This window comes from Nuphar pumila, chromosome 15 (assembly GCF_984573655.1).
Source record: "Nuphar pumila chromosome 15, dmNupPumi1.hap1.1, whole genome shotgun sequence".
Lineage (NCBI taxonomy): Eukaryota > Viridiplantae > Streptophyta > Magnoliopsida > Nymphaeales > Nymphaeaceae > Nuphar > Nuphar pumila.
The window spans coordinates 68291542-68309625 of NC_143263.1; the positions used below are offsets into that span (position 1 = coordinate 68291542).

At 36.1% G+C, this 18084-nt stretch overlaps 1 protein-coding gene across 1 annotated transcript; it reads left to right on the top strand.

Annotated features, from left to right (window-relative positions):
- Positions 1–8056: 8056 nt before the first annotated feature.
- On the top strand, positions 8057–10153 carry LOC149815529 (uncharacterized). The gene is made up of 3 exons (XM_089990562.1): positions 8057–8240; positions 8907–9205; positions 9401–10153. Exons 1-3 carry the CDS (start codon positions 8057–8059, stop codon positions 10151–10153), a joined length of 1236 nt encoding a protein of 411 aa, XP_089846688.1.
- The last annotated feature ends 7931 nt before the right edge of the window (positions 10154–18084 follow it).

Sequence of the window (18084 nt, forward strand, 5' to 3'; positions counted from 1 at the left end):
TTATCACTGCCTCCGGGCCTATAGAGTACAACGCGTCGCTCAGTAGGGAACGCCCCCAACGAAATTCTCATATTGGTTCATAATCATAGGGTATGACTAAGTTTTTATGCTGGCTGTCACAGGCCTACCGCAACCCTCCTCCTTTATCCGGGCTTGAGACCGGCAGTGTATAACTAAACAGTTATACACAGGCGGAGTTAGAAGGATAGAAGACTCTTACATTTTATTTTTTTAATAAATTTTCACTCAAAATAGACGGAAAAGCAGCTTCGTTAAATGCCACATGGCATTCATACGAAAAGTGTAAGGGACGGTCATGATTTTAGCATGAGCCTTCTACTCATTTCCAGCATGACCTGATCTGCTTCCGTCAAAAAGTCACCAAACATCGCCTTAATGATACTGGCTATTGTGTGAACATTAGTGGACATCATCATCACCAAATTTTCTAATGAACACTGAAATTCCAGAAAGTAACCCATGTTAAAACGTTTATACTTTTGCTCGAATACCTCAAAGTCAACACACCCACACCCAAGTTTTTTTAAAGTGCCACATCGCCACACCCGCACCCACACCTATGTGACATAGCTTTTATGACATTTTTTCTTTTCACTAACTTCATCACTAAAATTACAATCTATATATTTTGTTTTTATTGTATTAATTCTTTATTTATTTTTCTTCAATGTCCTCATCTAAAATTCCAGTTTTGCTTGTACATTTTCTTTGTCTTGGCTAACAAGCACTATTTCTCTGCAAACAACATTTCTTGACAACTAGAATATTCGTGTCAGTGTTGTTAAAAACGTGCCTCAAGGCGCAAAAAGTGTGCCTCGCCTCGAGGCGAGAGCCTTTTCGCCTTGAGGCGCACTTAAAAAGCGTAAAGCCATAAAAACGTAGGCCTCATGTGCCTTGAGGCGAGGCGCGCCTCAAAGTGAGGCGCGCATTAAAAAACCGGATGGCCCGGACCCGAGTTTGACCCGGATCCGGGCCCGTATTCTCGAAGGATCGAGAACCTGTGTCTTTAAAAAAGACACAAGCGCTTCGGGGCGAGGGAAAGCCCTCGCCCCTTCTCTCTCCACTCTGTCCCCTCTCGTCCCTTGCCACTGCTGTCGCCGGCCACCACCCGTCGTCGGTCATCGCCTCTTCCACCTTCTTCTTTCCTCTACTGAGAAGGCATCGGCAACCCGCCGGCCACCACCGTCTTCTTTTCTTTGTTACGAGAGCGCCAACGACTCACCGCCACTGCCGTCCATTCCGGCGACCTCTGCGTTTTCCGGTGACAGATAAACTTCTTTGCTTCTTCTTCTCCGTGATGGGTCGATCGACAGGGGGGCAGAGCCCCCTGTCGTCACCTCTCTTTGGCAGGGGGTTACTTCCTGCCATTCTTTTGGGGTCGACCGACAGGGGGTGGTGCCCCCTGTCGTCGCCTTTCGTGGGCAGGGGGTCCCCCCCCTGTCGTCGCCTTTCGTGGGCAGGGGAATTGAATTAGCTAATAGACTGTGTTTCTGAGTTTCTCCCTTGTGGTGATGTGGAGTTAAGATTTAGCATTTGTTTTTTGTTGGTTTAAGAGAACATTGAATTGAGGATTCAGTTTCATGGTTGTTCATGGTTTCTTATCTTTTTCTTGGGGTAATGGAGTAAATCGGTTCAAGGCTTTTTGGATGTTAAAGAAACAAAAAATATGTGTATGTTTTTGTCTGTGAATTAGTATAAGTCTGAATTCTCTCTTCATGATATGAATTGTCAGTTTGTAGCAAAAAATTTAGAAGTTTGTTTCATTGATTATTGTATGACAAACAATATACTTCTGGCATACTTCTTGTTATGAATTGGATGTCTCTGAACTTCCAGGTGACAGATAATATTAGGGCCTTAGGGGAATTGAAGTTAAGTCGATTTTTCATCTGCTTAGCTTTTTGCTTTGTTTTATTGTTCCCATCTTCTTCTTTTTTCTTTTTTTTCTTGAGAGTTTGTTTTACTCTTCCCATCACTCTTTGGTTCTCCACTATGAAAGGTTATCATGCCAACTATTTAGACCACTAGACGCACTCGGCCTAATTAAAACTAAAAAGTAGGTTCATTATATGAATATTTTACTGTTGGCTTCTGTTTCTATTGTCTTATTAATGACTTTTTTGCCATGTTGTCACTTGTGTTTTTCTTGTCACCTTTTAGCCTTGTTTGTATTTATGTATTATTTTAGTGACTACGGATTCAAAATATTTTGGATGTTATTCCTTGCCTCTTCAAATATAGAAATACTCTAGTCTCTGGGCATGCACAAGTAGCCATCTTTTCGCTTCCATCGTTTTTGACTTATAGTGACAAAATGTTGATTTTTAGATTTCTTTAAAAAATCTGACTAAACATGATAAGTTTTGAATGTGGTATGTGTTTTCAACTAAAAGAACTAAAGAGATCACAATCATGGGTTTGGTTTACAAAACCTACAATGGACCAAACCTGGTTAAGATGGACAAATTACTTAAAGAACCTTTCAACTCACATTATATTTTGATAGATTTGCAACTTCCTTACTACTATGCCTTCAGTTAGCATGTTGTATATTAGTCTGTTACATTAGAGAAGAGTTATGTATGCCGTCATTGTTTTGTTTCTATTACTTTGGCACACATGAGCAACGTAGCTCCTATTGCTCAATTATGTTTTTTCTAGGATTCCTATATAGCTTATACACCGGGATTGTCTATTTTGCATTTGTTTTCATGTAATGTGATCAGCAAAATGCATGATGTTAAAATATATTTTGTGTTATGTATTTTTGCAGTTGAACAATGGCAAAAGATGTAGGATGGGATCATGGAGTTAAAGTTCCAAATCCTACTAAAGATCCCAAACTCGTAGGACATTTAATTTGCAATTACTGTCATAAAGAGACTACATGAGTCATCTATAGGCTAAAACATTACTTAGCTGGCACAAGGCATGGTGTAAGTATGTGCGAAGCGGTTCCACCTGACGTGAAAAGATTTTTTCAGAATCATCTAAAGGATCAGAGGCTAAAGAAAGAAGAGTTCGAACAAAACAAGTTGGATATCGGGAGAAGTGTTTATTTTGGATCATCAACCGACGATAATGTGAATAAAGAAACTAGTGGATCATGTAGTGATGCAAAAACAAGTACAGCTGGTCCTATGAACATTTTTGTGAATAAAGAAGCACGACAAACCACAATAAACATTGCTTTCAAAAGGGATAAAAGAAAAAATGTATGTCGTGCCATTGGTAGATTTTTTTATGCAAATGCCTTATCATTTAATATTTGCAACAGTCTATATTTTGGTGCAATAGTAGAAGCTATTGCAAATTATGGGCGAGGGTTCAAACTGTCTTCTTTTCATGAGATCAGAACGTGGATTTTGAAGGACGAGGCAGATTGTACTCATGAAATTTTGAAAGAGTTCAAAAAAGAGTGGCCAAAGGTTGGTTGCAATATTATGGCAGATGGTTGAACAGATGGAAAAGAAAGAAACTTAATTAATTTTCTTGTGAACAGCTCATCTAGGACAATATTTTTGAAGTCCATTGACATCAGCGACATGAAAAAAATTGGTGTAAAGTTGTATAAGTTGTTTGAAGAAGTTGTTAAATAAGTTGGTGAAAGTAATATGGTGCAATTCATTACAGATAATGCACCAAATTATATGGCAGCTGAAAATATGTTAACAACAGGAAAAACATATTTTTGGATACCATCTGCAGCCCACTGCTTGGATCTTACGTTAGAAGATATTGGAAAGATATCAATTTTTAAAGATACAGTGGAAAAGGCAAAAAAAATTATAAGATACATTTATAGTCATGCATGAGTATTAAATTTAATGAGAAAATTAGCAAAGAAGAAAGAAATTCTGCGTCCAACCATCACTCGTTTTACCACAATCTTACACTTCATAGTATTGGATGTTATAAGAAAGAGTTAAAGTCGATGTTCTTATCTTCAAATTTTAGAACATCTAGTTACTATAAAAAAATTTGATGCTAAGAACATTTCTTATATTGTTCTTAATGATCATAAGTTTTGGGCTGCTATATCATATGCAATTAAAGCTACACTACCTCTCGTGAAAGTGTTGCGACTCGTTGATGCAGACGAACCTGCTATGAGATTTTTGTATGAGGCAATAGATAGAGCGAAGGAGAAAATTGCTTCAAACCTTGACAATGTCGAAAGAAAATATAAATCTATTTGGGATATCATTGATAGACGATGCGACTTGCAACTTCATAAGTCTTTGCATGCAGCATCTGCCTATTATTTAAATCCACATTTTCATTATGCTGACAACTTCAACCCTGATGGAAAAGTTATGGGTGACTTTTACGATTGTGTTGAAAATTTAGTTTCTGATGCAAATATTCGGTTAAAAATTACAGCACAAATCGATGCATTTAAAAAGGCAAAGGGCTTGTTTGGCAGAGAGGTCGTTGTTACAACAAGAAAATTAAAAAGTCCTGATAAGTTTGCAATTATGTTGTTATTTGTTAATATTTTTTTATGTTTTTGTTAATTATGACATTCTTAATGTTTTTATCAATTTTTTATTATTTTATTTGAATGCAGCTGATTGGTGGAGTTCATTTAGGCACGAAAATCCTGAGTTGATAAATTTTGCAATGCGAATCTTAAGTTTGACATGCAGTGCATCGGGCTGTGAGAGGAATTGGAGTACTTTCTCATTGGTTTGTGACTTTTTATTTTATTTTTGAAGTACATTTTTATATGTTTAATTATCTTATATTTGATTATCAATGATTTGAAATTATAGGTACATACAAAATGAAGGAATAGACTTGAACAAGAGAAGATGAATGCATTGGTTTTTGTAATATACAATATGAAATTAAGAGAGAAAAATATGAAGAGGAGGGCTACCAAAGACCCTATATGTCTAGATCATATAGACTCAGACGATGAGTGGATTGTGGAGAAGGAAGATCCAGTGTTGCCAAGTGATCCCAATTGGTTGGAGGATTCATGGTTGGATCCGAACTTCGACATAAATGCCATTAAGCATGTGCCTATTGAAAAAGTCACTTCATCTTATGTTTCACAAAGTGGTTTTAGGCAAGACATGTCTTCAAGAGATCGAGGTAAAGTTATATTCCTTTTACCTAGCTATGAATATAAATGTATTTTTTTAATTACATAACATAAATATTTAATACATGATTTTTTATTGAAGGAAAAAGAAAAGCAAAAGAAGTAATTGAGGACGTGGATGAAGAAAGTGTAGATGATGAAGAGTCAGAGAATGAAGATGAATAAAAACCTATTTATATGAATTCTTCAAATGATGATATTGAAGACTTAAATATTGATGATGACGAGACACAACAAGAGCCTAGGCCCTAATTTATATCATAGAGCTATTGACCATTTATATGTTTTTTGGGACTTTCAGTTGTAATTGTGAATGTTAACACTCTCATTTTGAAAAATTCTGGACAAATACATTAACATTTGGTTGTTAATGTTAACATGCATTTTTTAATTATGACATGATGTTGTTAGTGCTAATATGCATTTTGTTGTTAATGTTAGTTTTTTATTGAATGAATGCTCATATTTATGCAATTAGATACTTATATAGATCAAGTTGTTGCATTAATGTTACTTTTACATGTTAATCTCATATTTTTTTCGTATTTATTTGAGATTTTTTATTTCGTGTCGGTTGGCGCTTCATCAATAAAGCATTTCTTATTTATTTATAATTTTAGATAATTTTTATAGTTTTTTTTTAAGTTAAATTTTTTTTTGAGGCTTACGCTTTGCGCCTCAAGGCTTACGCCTCGCCTCAGATTTTGGTGGAGCGCCTCGCTACGCCTCAACGCTTTTCACAACACTGATTGGTGTGCATAAGGGTGTATGAACTATGAACTGAGATATGAAAGGCAAAAGGTTTAAATTTTCAATATTTTTACTTCCAACCAGCAACATTGAAGCATGCATCCTGACTTAGCTATCACCATGCTTGCCGTTTAGTATTTACAAAAGTAGATACCACAAATAATAGATGTAAAAGCCTATTGGGATGGTTTCCACACACCAAAGAGTAACTGTAACTTATTTAGCTTTTAAGTAATCATATTTTGTAGTCTGAACTTGTAAATAGTGATGATCAATCTCAATTGAAAAACTAGCTAGTAGCCATTAGACTTAAACACATTGCAAAAATTAATGGATAATTAAGAAATCAAGAGCTATATATCATACTTTCAAGAGACATGATGAACAAAAAGTAGTGCCCCAATTGCAAAATCATGACTGACTAAGGGTGCAAACAGATTGCATTTGTAATTCAACTCAAATATGATATATTATTTTCAGATATGGATCTTTAAGATAATATCTCAATGTTCTTTTAGATCGGACTTGGATATGCTTAATTAGATTAATTTTGTGCTCGGATGGGATTTACATCAGTATTTTATGTTGGATCTATGTTCTGATTCGAACAAAATCCAATCATGTTTTTACTGGATTTAATATAACCATATATATTTCAGATCCTGATTCAATCCTACCTCATCATATATCATTCACATACAACTCTGATAAAAATCTATATCATGCAACTCAAAATCAGAGTGGGTCTTGCATGATCTAGCCCATATCCGACCCGTTTGCACCCCTAGCACAGACTTTGATAAGCAGCACATAAACTAAGATGTTGATATTGCATACAAAAAGGACATGGCTTCCATCTTTTTAGCATTTAAATCAGCTATCTGGCAGCAAGAATTCATACAAACAATACACGTGACAACACTGTAAGAATTAACTAAATTAGGTGTGCCAATTCTAGATTACAGAAAAAAGGACAAAGCTGCAAAGTTGGATGTTTCATTTTAATAACCCCATCCTGACCAAGAAATGATAATTTCTTCAAAGATTCCAAAAGTAAAAACTTACATGTTTCTCACTGCACAACGCTAATGCTTGTCCCAAGAGCCTTGCACTGTTTTCTTCCTGGCCTTGCTTCACCGACTGAATAACAGCAGGGGTAATATAAACACCTGCACAATCAAAAGACCAAAATGGGAATTCCTCATCCAAATACATTTTGCCAAGATTATGATCTTTCAAAAAAAATCTAACAAACACATGGGGAGAAACCAATTGCAAATCCTTTTTACCGTTTAGTATATGCTTGTTTCCCTCCAAAAAAAAGAAAAAAGAATGGGCGTGTTTGGCATCCCATGAAAATCATGACCAAGTTCGGGTCTCGTTAGCTGGTCCAGCAGGGAAGAAATACTGCTGGAAAGCTTGACTGGCGTTCACAATCATCAAGCTGCCATGGCTGAACAGGGTGTCCAGTGCCCATCTAAGGGCATAGAAGCTGCCCTCGCTCTCATCGAACCCAACCAAGATCTTCATCTTCTTCAACACGGGTGGTGGTGGCCCTTCCTGTCTCTTCTCTTCTTTTGCTTCTGCTTTCTTCAGCTTTGCTTCTTCGCTCTCTTGCACTCGCTATGCACTCTCTGTTTTTCGCTATGCACTCTATGCTTGACTCCATGCCTCCACCCCGGGGCAAAACTATATACAATTATTCTCTCCCTATCTGCAAACTCTCTTTTCACCGATCCACCTCCCTTTTTTACCTTGGACGGAGGCATGTTGCTGGTTGAAAGAGGGTTTGCAGAAAGGAAAAGAAGAAGACCCGTATATTGTAAAGGATTCAAAGAGAGTTTGAACAGAGGGAAAGGGAAGAAGACTTACATTTTATTTTTTTAATATTTTTTCATTCAAAATAGACGGAAAAACAGCTCCGTTTAATACCAGCTCCATTAAGTGCCACGTGGCATTCATAAAAAAATATGAGGGGCGGTCACGATTTTAGCACGAGCCTTTTGCTCATTTCCACCGTATTCACCTGCTTCCATTAGAGTCGTAAACGAATAAGACTTCCAAGAAGTTCTTCACTCTCTATATATATGATATTTTTTTCTGGCTGCCTCAAAGAAGTTCAATATTTTCTCCTTTTCTCGGGAACTTTTTGGAGAGTTTGGCTGAAGAGAAGAGATGGAGAAAAACAAGGAGATGGCCAAAGAACCAAGGGTAGGGTTCAGGTTCGTCCCCACTGAACAAGAGTTGGTGGGATACTTCCTCCATGAAAGGAAGAAGGCTGCTAATGATGACTCGTATGAGTTCAAAGACTTGATCGCCAGCGTCGACGTCTACTCCATGGCGCCACCTCAACTCATAGGTTCTCTCTCTCTCTCTATTGCATATCCAACCAAAGTCAGCTTACCATAATTTAGATTTTCAGTTAAGCGTATTATAGACACACACAAAAACCTGTAACAGTGGATGGAAAAACATTGGGCGTGTGTCCATCGTCTATCTGAGCGTTTTAGTGGTAGTCTTTGACTGCTGTGCTCTGGGCGAAAATACAGACTTTAGCTGTGGCTAAAGGCTGTTTTTTTGCCTCTCTCTCTCTCTCTCTATATATATATATATATATATATATGACCAAATAGGAATAGACCTTATTTCAATTTGATGTTGGGGCTGATTCAGCCCTCATTATGCTGTATTGGGATAAGTAGGGGATGAATAATTTTACACATTTTTTTTGTATTTTTGTTCTTTTATACGTCTATCCATTTTCTTGGAAAAAGAAGATTCATCTTCAAGTCTTGTATAGTGCTGCAAAATTCTTAAACTTCATTAGTACAAAAGAAGAAGAATAAAAACACGATCCTTGTCTCTTTCTGCAAATTTGTAGATTAGTATTACTATTGAAGTTACAGAGTTTTAATTAAGGATACCTGTCTCTCTCTCTTTCTCAATATACATATATGTTTTTTTTTTCTTTGTTCAGTTTTGTGAAAAGATTTTTTATGCGACTTTATGATGATAATGAATACAGAGAAGGCAGTTTATGGGAAGAAACTGTGGTACTTCTTCACCCCAAGATCAAGAAAGTATAAGAACGGGAGCCGGCCAAGTCGGTCTGCTGGGGATGGCTACTGGAAAGCCATCAGTAGCGATAAGTACATACTTGATGGGAACGACCGAAAGATTGGAACACGAAAGACACTTGTATACTACCAAGGGAAGGCTCCCGACGACACCAAGACTAACTGGATCATGCACGAGTTTCGGACCATCGATGATTATGAAACCAACACCAGTACATCCCTTAAAAGGAAGGCTGGTGATATGACGGTGATCTCTCTCTCTCTCTCTCTCTCTCTGTGTGTGTGTGTGTGTGTTCTATGATAGGGTGCTCCCAAAGTACCTAATGTAGCTTTAGATTGTCAAAATTAATACAACCATGATTTCTATTATGTGGGAGTAGGTACTCCCAGAGCACGGTAGCATTACTCTTTTTTAATAACTAATAACCAATTGTTGTTGCAGTTGGATGATTGGGTTCTCTGCAGAGTGTATGAGAAAGAATGTGAAAGAGGTAAAGCTGAAGTTATTATTACTAAAGAGGATAACAAGAGGGGTTGCCGAAAGAAGGTTGGAGACACCAAAAATTTGAAGGTAGAGGATGCAAGTCAGACACCAAGGAAGGAACTGAAAGAAGCACCTAAGCATGATATTGGTAACCTTGATGGTGTTCAAGCTCCTTCTATGGAGGGAATCGTGCCCAATTTTTCTCCTAAAGCTAATAATCAACCACTTGCTTTCAAGAGCACCGAACATACTTGGGGGCTTCTGTGTTTGCCTAGCCAACATTTGAGAATGCTTAGGCCACCCATGGAGGCAACAACTAGCGGTTCATGGAATGTTGACACACCTTCAACAAGCACCCAACCAATCCCACCAGCACCACACATTCAACAAGGCTCAGTGCTATCAAATGTCCAAGTAGATAGCTTTGCACCAAGCTCACTTGCACCAAATTATGAGCAGGATTTTTCCATCCCGAGTGACATGATTGAAGCAAATGATGAGCACAATAGTTACATCGTGAGTGATTTTCCTGAACCAGACCATTATATTAGTTCCACTGAGATGGCTGACCCTGCAACAATCATGCCAAAGCTGGAAGCTTGTGGGAATGCTGAGTCAAGCGACCTGTCTGGACTGGAGTTGTCTTCGGATGACAATTCTTGTCACTATCTAAGTTGCATCTATCGTCATTTCAACCAGGGAAATCCTTAAATATTTTGTTGCTTTGTTTACTACTATTTGAATTTTACATGATTTATTTTAGCTCCGTAGTTTCTCCTATAGTATTATTATTACAAGTGAGCTTGTTAATTAGAAGTGATTGTTTAATGATATGGACCATATATATTTTAATTATTCCTTCGTTTTTATCAGTTTAACCATAATATGTCGATTCATTAACCAATTAATATGCTGCAATACTCATTTACAAAGCTAATTCATGGACCTGAGATTATCTCCTATGTCCTCATCCTAAATATTATAAATGTAGAATAAGGGGCACTAGGTGCCAAAAATTATTGGCTTTGAACTTTTTCTTAAACGATACTCTCACCATGTGTTGTAATAGTGTCATTAAATTTGTTTGCCCATCTTCATGAAGTTTACATTTTTTTTTTGTTATTTACATGTCATATTGTGAATTTTACCAACAGTCACAAAAGCGTGTAACAACCTCTACCTCTCTCTTAAAAATTGATATAAATAAGAAAAATGAAAAGAATGGTGAAAACCCTGCCCCCATCTCTGACCCCCACAATGTTAACATATCTCAACGTAATCACGTTTTTACCAAGTTACAAAAACGTGTAACCACTTCTTTCTTTCTTTTAATAATTGTCATAAATAAAAAATTAAAAGAATAGTGAAATACTTTCTCTCTCTTTCATATATATATATATATATGAACTGAATATTTTAGGCCCCATCTCGTTCTGCCCCATAGGTTTTAAGTGTTTTATGAGAGATCAGAACCATTAGATGTGTTTAGCATGCTCGATTTAGTGGGGAAAAACTCTCGGATCATGTCTTTTTTTATGAAAAAGCATGTTTTTCTGAGTTAAAAAAACCGGTACCTTCATAGCCATTGATATTCGATCACCGGAAAACCTGTATACAAGTCAGATTTTGGCGATCCAAAAGCCGGTTTTCACTAAGAAAAACCTACATATCACATCTACGGTGTATGAGGTGAGAAAAAATACTTAAAACTATGATTTTTGAATAGGCCTAATGAGATCTAACTAAAAAGGGGGCCTAATTAAGGAACACATTACTCTCTCTCTCTCTCTCTCTCTCTCTCTCTCTCTCTCTCTCTCTATATATATATATATATATATATATATATATATATATATATATATATATATATATATATATTAGTAATGATAAGTAGCTCCCAGAGCACCTATTCTCACCTAATAAAAGCTTCAAATTTCAATTTTTTTGAGGTTTTTCTTTGATCAGACCATATAGATATGATCTACAATCATTATTTAGTGAAAACCAAGTTTTGGATCATGTGATTATGGCATAGTGTAAGGCTTTTAAGATCTTTGAAAATCAACGGCTCACAATGTACCAAAATTTCATGACTAAAAAAGACTTAATTTTATGTCCAAAAAACATGATCCAAGGCATGATTCCTATCGAGTAAACTGTGTAAAGTACATATATAAGGTCTGATTGAGAATACTCCTGTAGCATTACTCTATATTAGCTTAAATCAAGAACGAAGGTAATTTAATAAGGTTCAACACTTGAAACATTGAGCACCCGAATGGCTTCGACCCCCCTCTCCCGTGTGGTGACCCTCCGCCTTCCCCTCCCCCCGTCCTTGCCCCCTGAAAAGTTCTCTCATCCTTCAGGCACTGCGGGCTCTTCACAAGGAGCAAGCCGCTCTTGGGCCTCAACAGTGGAATGAGATAGCTTTGCGTCCATGATGTAGTACAACCTTCCTCCTGTGAAGATTTTGGAGGGATCGAACTGCAACCACTTGTTTATCCTGACCTCAAATTATGATCATATGCTTCAAACCGTGCATTGGAGCGCAATAGCAGGACTGTCTGGTGGTGAAAGATACAAATGTTCGGATTTTAAATTTGTTTTTTCATCTTTGCAGAAACTTTGGGCTAAGTTCTTCGAGCTACACTTTACCGAATTTGATAATGGCTTATTCATCATCCGAGTTGCCAATAAAAATAAGCTAAAAATGATGCTATGTCACGGTGCTTGCCGTGTTGGTGGAAGAACGCTCACGACTAATCGCTGGATGTCGGGAATTCCTCTAAAGCTTGAATAGAAATTGGAAAACTAAGCTGTCATCAACCAAGTCTGGGCTGGCCAACATGTTTCAAGTCCTTTCAAAGGATAACGAAGACCCTTCTCAAGGAGTCGGACTCTCATAACCAATTATATGATCGTTGAACCTCAACCTGGATTTGCAGTCGATGGCACTAAACTGAGCCTCATGGTATGCAATGAGTACAATTGATTACCATACTTTCCTGAAATAAACACAATAAAGGATGATGCTTGACTAAATAAATAATAAAAATAAATAATTTTAAAATTCAGAATTTAAAAAAAATAGCCAAAATACCTTTGAAAATTGACCTTTATTGCAAAATAAGGCTAAAAATAGGGTTTTTCAAACAAGATTTTATTTCATTCGGGGATCAAACAAGTTCAAAACAAAGCCAAATCGGGTGGAGAGCACCCTAATATGATTATGAACATGATCAAACACTAAAAATATAAAACTTTTTATGAAAAAATTGAAACATTAGAAAAAAAATATTTTGTCGTATTTCAGTTGAATTAGGACTCCGCGAGCATCCTATTTTTATGAAATAACTAAATAATGCATCAAATAAATTCTAAAATTCATAAAAATTGACATGGATACTTATAATGACCCTAAAATTAAAATGAAATAAAAAAATATAATTTCTGAGATTATTTTGATATAAAAATTGAATAAAAAGATGAAAATATGCAATTTTACCTACAATAGAGTACTTGTCAGTACTTGTCACAGTGTCAGGCTCCAATCAGATATCAAACGACCATAAAAAATTATAACATTTGACAAATAAAAACAGGACAAATGAAAAAAATAACACTTTTTACATATCGGAAAAATCATCTTCAGTTAGAGAGAGATGATTCCGGCAATACGTACTTGATTCTGACCTATACATAATGATGTGAAACAGATAGATCCGGTTTTGGGTGTAGGGAAATATAAAAAGCAACATCAAAATTTATAAAATTTTACAGAGACAAACTAGAGATTACAAAGAGAAAAACCTTATTTACGGATCGAAAAATGATTTTCGGTGAGGGAGAAATCATTCCGGCAAGTTGAATCATTATTTGAATCAAAATTTTCACTCAAGAAATACAGACTATGATTGTGAGCCTTAAAAAAATAGAAATACAAAGTGAAATTTTATGAAATTTTTACCACTGAAATTAGACATGTAGATAAATCTGTGTTTTTTTACGGATCATCGATACGATCTCCGGTTAAGGAGAAATCATTTTAGTAAGTTGACCCAAACCATGAATCAGGTCTGTCATTTCACGAAATACATACGTTGTTGTTGGATCAAAGAAGCATAGAAATTTACCATAGAAATTTATAAAAATTTTACAGATTGCAGTAGACATCATGAGGAATACACTTCTTTTTTACAGATCATCGATCAGATCTCAAACGAGGGAGATATGACCTCGGAAAGATTCTCTTGAATTTCTATAGCATTTTTCTGACTTAGAAAATAGGTTCTGACTTTGATTTTTGAACACAGAGTTACAGATCTCTAAAAATCTTGATTGTTTTATTGAAAATTGTAGGTATATGAATAATTTCACCATAAAAAAATCAGATTTTATTAGCATATATAAACTGGTAAAATAAATATATTAACAGATGGTCAGATTTGTAAATAACGAATCTAAAACCCTAGAATGAAATAACATGGATTATTCATGCTAAAAACATAAAAAAATGTGTAACTAATGCAATGAATCATGATTTGATGCTTGAACAACTAAAATAAACATGAATATGATAAAATAAACAAAAAAATTAAGGAAAGTATAGTTACAAATTTGATTTAGCCATTAAAAGGGATATTCGACCTATAAAAAGGTTGAATCTTGATCTTTTTTGGACATTTAACATAATAAACGATTTGCCAATAATTCGAACGGATCAAAAATGTGAAAATAACCATGGATGATCAATAGATCATAATCTTGGGTCGTGAGCATTAGCCTTGAATGAAAAAAAAGAGAAACGCATGCACAAAAGGGGGCAGCAATGGTGGAAATAATAGAAAAATAATTAAAAAATAAAAAAATAAAAAGAGGAATGGATGCTCACCTTGGGCTGCAACAATGGAGGATGCTGGACTTGAGGAGGAAGAAAGAGCAATGAGAGAGGGAGAGAAGATGATGTGGGGGTCAAAATCCTAGATGGCCCTATTTATAAACATTTTTAAAACTCTTAATTAAGAGTTAGATTTGTTTAAAAGAGTTTCAAAACAAATAAAACTAAGGGGAGGGGGTGGGGGGGGATTTCTACATGGGAGTTTTAACCTAACAAGGCACTAACTAATTAACACTAATTGAGTCCTAATTGACTTTTAAAATCCTCAAATGTGGCACCACCTCTGTGGGCTCACATTTAGTTTTTAAAACTTTAATTAAAGGTTAAAAACAAGGTTTAAAAATACTAAAATAAAGGTAGAGTTTTAAAATCATTTTTAATTTTTTCAAACTTCTAATATAACTTGAACACTAACTAACCCCTAAACTAACCTAAATATTCTCAAATGTGGTGCCATCTACTGTAGTCCCCATTTGATTTTTCAAAAAATGATTTTAAAAACCTGAAAATAAAGGGGTTAAAAACGATTTTTTCGAAAAGCTTCAAAAGGACACCTATAATCACTAATATTTTTGTATTTTTTGAAATGTGTCAAACATGAAAATGAATTGGAATTGGATAAGAAAATGAAAAATTAGGGTTTACACTACTGCAGGGTGGGCCCCACATGAAGAAAGTTGTAAAAATTGGAAATTGGTTTAAAAATCGAGTTTAAAACAAATCCAAATCATTTTTTTTAAGGAAAATGTTTTTTTAATAAAGGATGTAAAGCTCTGGGGATTGGCCAAATGGCAAATGTTGATCTAAAACCCTGGTTTTTAAAATTGATTTCAAAACAAGGTTTTGCAACTCAAATCTTGATTTGAGATTTTGAAAAAGCAGAGATTTGGACCTCGAAGATGGCATGCAATGTAATGAAATGCAATAAAATGATATGACACAATGAGAAATGACATGAAATGATATCAAATGGTATAAAATGATATGAAATATAAACCCTTGGCAAAGGATTTGAAGTCCCGGACCCCTGGCAAGGACAAAGAACTTAACATTCTTGTTCGAAGGCAAAAATTGATAATTAGATATCAGACCCGCTGTTGGATCTGATCCAAATGTGATTTGAGTCTCGAATATGGCTAAAATTTCTAGGAAAGGAACCGATCTGAGCTTCGATTAGTGGTTGTACCTGTTGGGAGAATGATAAAATGAGGTTTCAGACCAAAATGATTTGAGAAATGATTTTTCCCCTGCAGGGTATGGAGTGACACTGGAACGAGATTTTAACTGGTTTCAACTGGTTTACACTGAATCCTAGGGTTTTTAAACTCAGGTGAACTAAAAAGACACTGACTCAACTAAACTTTCAGGCTGAATGATTGAGAAATAACCCAATTCTCAGAGAAATGGTGAGAAATCACCACTGGAGTGAAGTGGGTCACAAAAATGTACTATGTTTGAGCTGGAATAAAGGTCAGTAATACTGAGATGAACTAAATCTAGAGCTCAAACACTAGCTCAACTGACTGGATTTAGTTCAATTTCAGTTGAAATAAACTAAAATGGACTCCAATAATATGAGAAATGGATTTGAACTAAAACCGGACCACTTGAACTCTCGATGAGCTCAAGTTAGACTCAAAAGGACATGATTGACTGGAATTGATTGACTCGAAGACAATTGGCTTGTATTTGAGACAGAAATGAGCTTATTTCTTGAGAAATAAACTGATTTTAGTTGAAATGGTAAGAAATGAACATAGTTCGCTTATCGTGAGCTCAGAGGAGCTAGAAGTGACTGACATTCTAACTGTTCTAAACTTAAAAATGAGCTTTGTTGATTCTGAGTGGCTGAGATCTAAGGTGACCTAAGGGTAAAATGGTAAATTTTCTAACAAAATAAGGGTAAAATGGCACCTAAACTGAGATCAACTTAGGGTTAAACTCCTAAGAGGATTGACATCTGCTGAAAGGGGATGTTTGAAGATGAACAAGGAAAATTTGGGGTATTTACAGATGTCACTCTTTGCTACTAAGCCGGTTTAGAGCCGAGCTTAATGGCAAAAACACACACACCAACTTTGGGCTATAAAAATGCCTCAATTAGAAGAATCTGACTAGGTATGGAAGAATTAGCTCTGATGATAATGGTGGTAGATATAAAATGGGGGATGAAGAATAAGATTCACCTCATCAAAATGAGGCTCAGGCTTGGCCCTTACCTGAATGGGAAGAAGATAATACCTCAGAAAATAAGGCTCAGGTGTAACCCTTAACCTGAACGGGCATGAATAATATGAAATCCTCGAATGAAGAAACCATGATGGAACCCAGATTTTACAAAATAGATTCGAGAGGGGTTTGCAAAAGGTAAGAAAAATGAGATTGCAGAAGGAAACTCAAAAGATGAATAAGGCAATTCTTTTGTAGAAGTATAAGGCAAACTTTTCGTTAGTGCAAAAGACAAATAAGGCAAGTCTCTCAAAGAGGGGCAAGGGTGATTCTTTCGACAACACAAAAGACAAATGAGGCGGCTCTTTTGAAGTGGAACAAAGCAATTTTTTTGATAACGCGAAAGATGAATAAAGCAATCCTTTCAGAAAAGAGTGAGGCAATTCTTTCAACAATGCGAAAGACGAATAAGGTAATCATGTCGGCGAGGAGCGAGGCAATTCTTTCGGCAACGCGAAAGATGAATAAAGTAATCCTTTAGACAACACGAAAGATGAGTAGGGCAATCCTTTCAGAGAGTAGTGAGGCAATTCTTTCGACAACGCGAAAGACAAATGGGGCAATCCTTTCGAAGAGAAGTAGAGTGATTATTTCGACAACGTGAAAGACGAATAAGGAAATCCTTTCAAGAGGAGTGAGGCAATTCTTTCGACAACGCGAAAGATGAGTAGGGAAATTCTTTTAGAGGGGAGTGAGGCAATTCTTTCGATAATGTGAAAGATGAATAGGGCAATCCTTTCGGAGAGGAATGAGGCAATTCTTTTGACAATGCGAAAGGCGAACAAGGCAATCCTTTTGGAGAGGAGTAAAGTAATTCTTTCGACAACGCAAAAGATGAATAGGGCAATCCTTTCAGAGAGGACTGGGGCAATTCTTTTGACAACGCGAAAGATGAGTAGAGCAACCCTTTCAGAGAGGAGTGAGGCAATTTTTTTGGCAACGCAAAAGATGTATAGGACAATCCTTTCGAAGAGGAGTAGGACGATTCTTTCGGCAACGTGAAAGACGAATAGGGCAATCTTTTTGAAGTGGAGTGAGGCAATTCTTTCGACAATGTGAAAGATGAGTAGGGTGATTCTTTTGCTAACGCAAAAGATGAATAGGACAATCCTTTTAGAGAGGAGTGAGGCAATTCTTTCAACAATGCGAAAGATGAGTAGGGCAATCCTTTTGGAGAGGAGTGAGACAATTCTTTCGATAATGCAAAAGATGAGTAGGGAAATCCTTTCGGAGAGGAGTGAGGCAATTCTTTCGACAATGCGAAAGATGAATACGAATAGGGCAATCCTTTTGAAGAGGAGTAGGGCGATTCTTTCGACAATATGAAAGATAAATAAGGCGACTCTTTTAAAGAGGTATAAGGTGAGGCCAGAATGTATCAAAATGGACATCGAGCTCTCGTTTTATGTTAGGATAACTAGAAAATATTGCAAAAATGATAAAAGTTGTAGTTGATTCAAAGTAATTGAGAGTAAGCACATTTGCTTGGAAGATATTCCCTCTTATACCTAGAGTA

Excerpts from the sequence above, each read along its gene's own strand:
- LOC149815529 (XM_089990562.1), top strand. The coding sequence starts at position 8,057 with ATGGAGAAAAACAAGGAGATGGCCAAAGAACCAAGGGTAGGGTTCAGG. Across the intron at positions 8,241-8,906 it reads GGCGCCACCTCAACTCATAG|AGAAGGCAGTTTATGGGAAG; the intron begins GTTCTCTCTCTC and ends TAATGAATACAG. Across the intron at positions 9,206-9,400 it reads GGAAGGCTGGTGATATGACG|TTGGATGATTGGGTTCTCTG; the intron begins GTGATCTCTCTC and ends TTGTTGTTGCAG.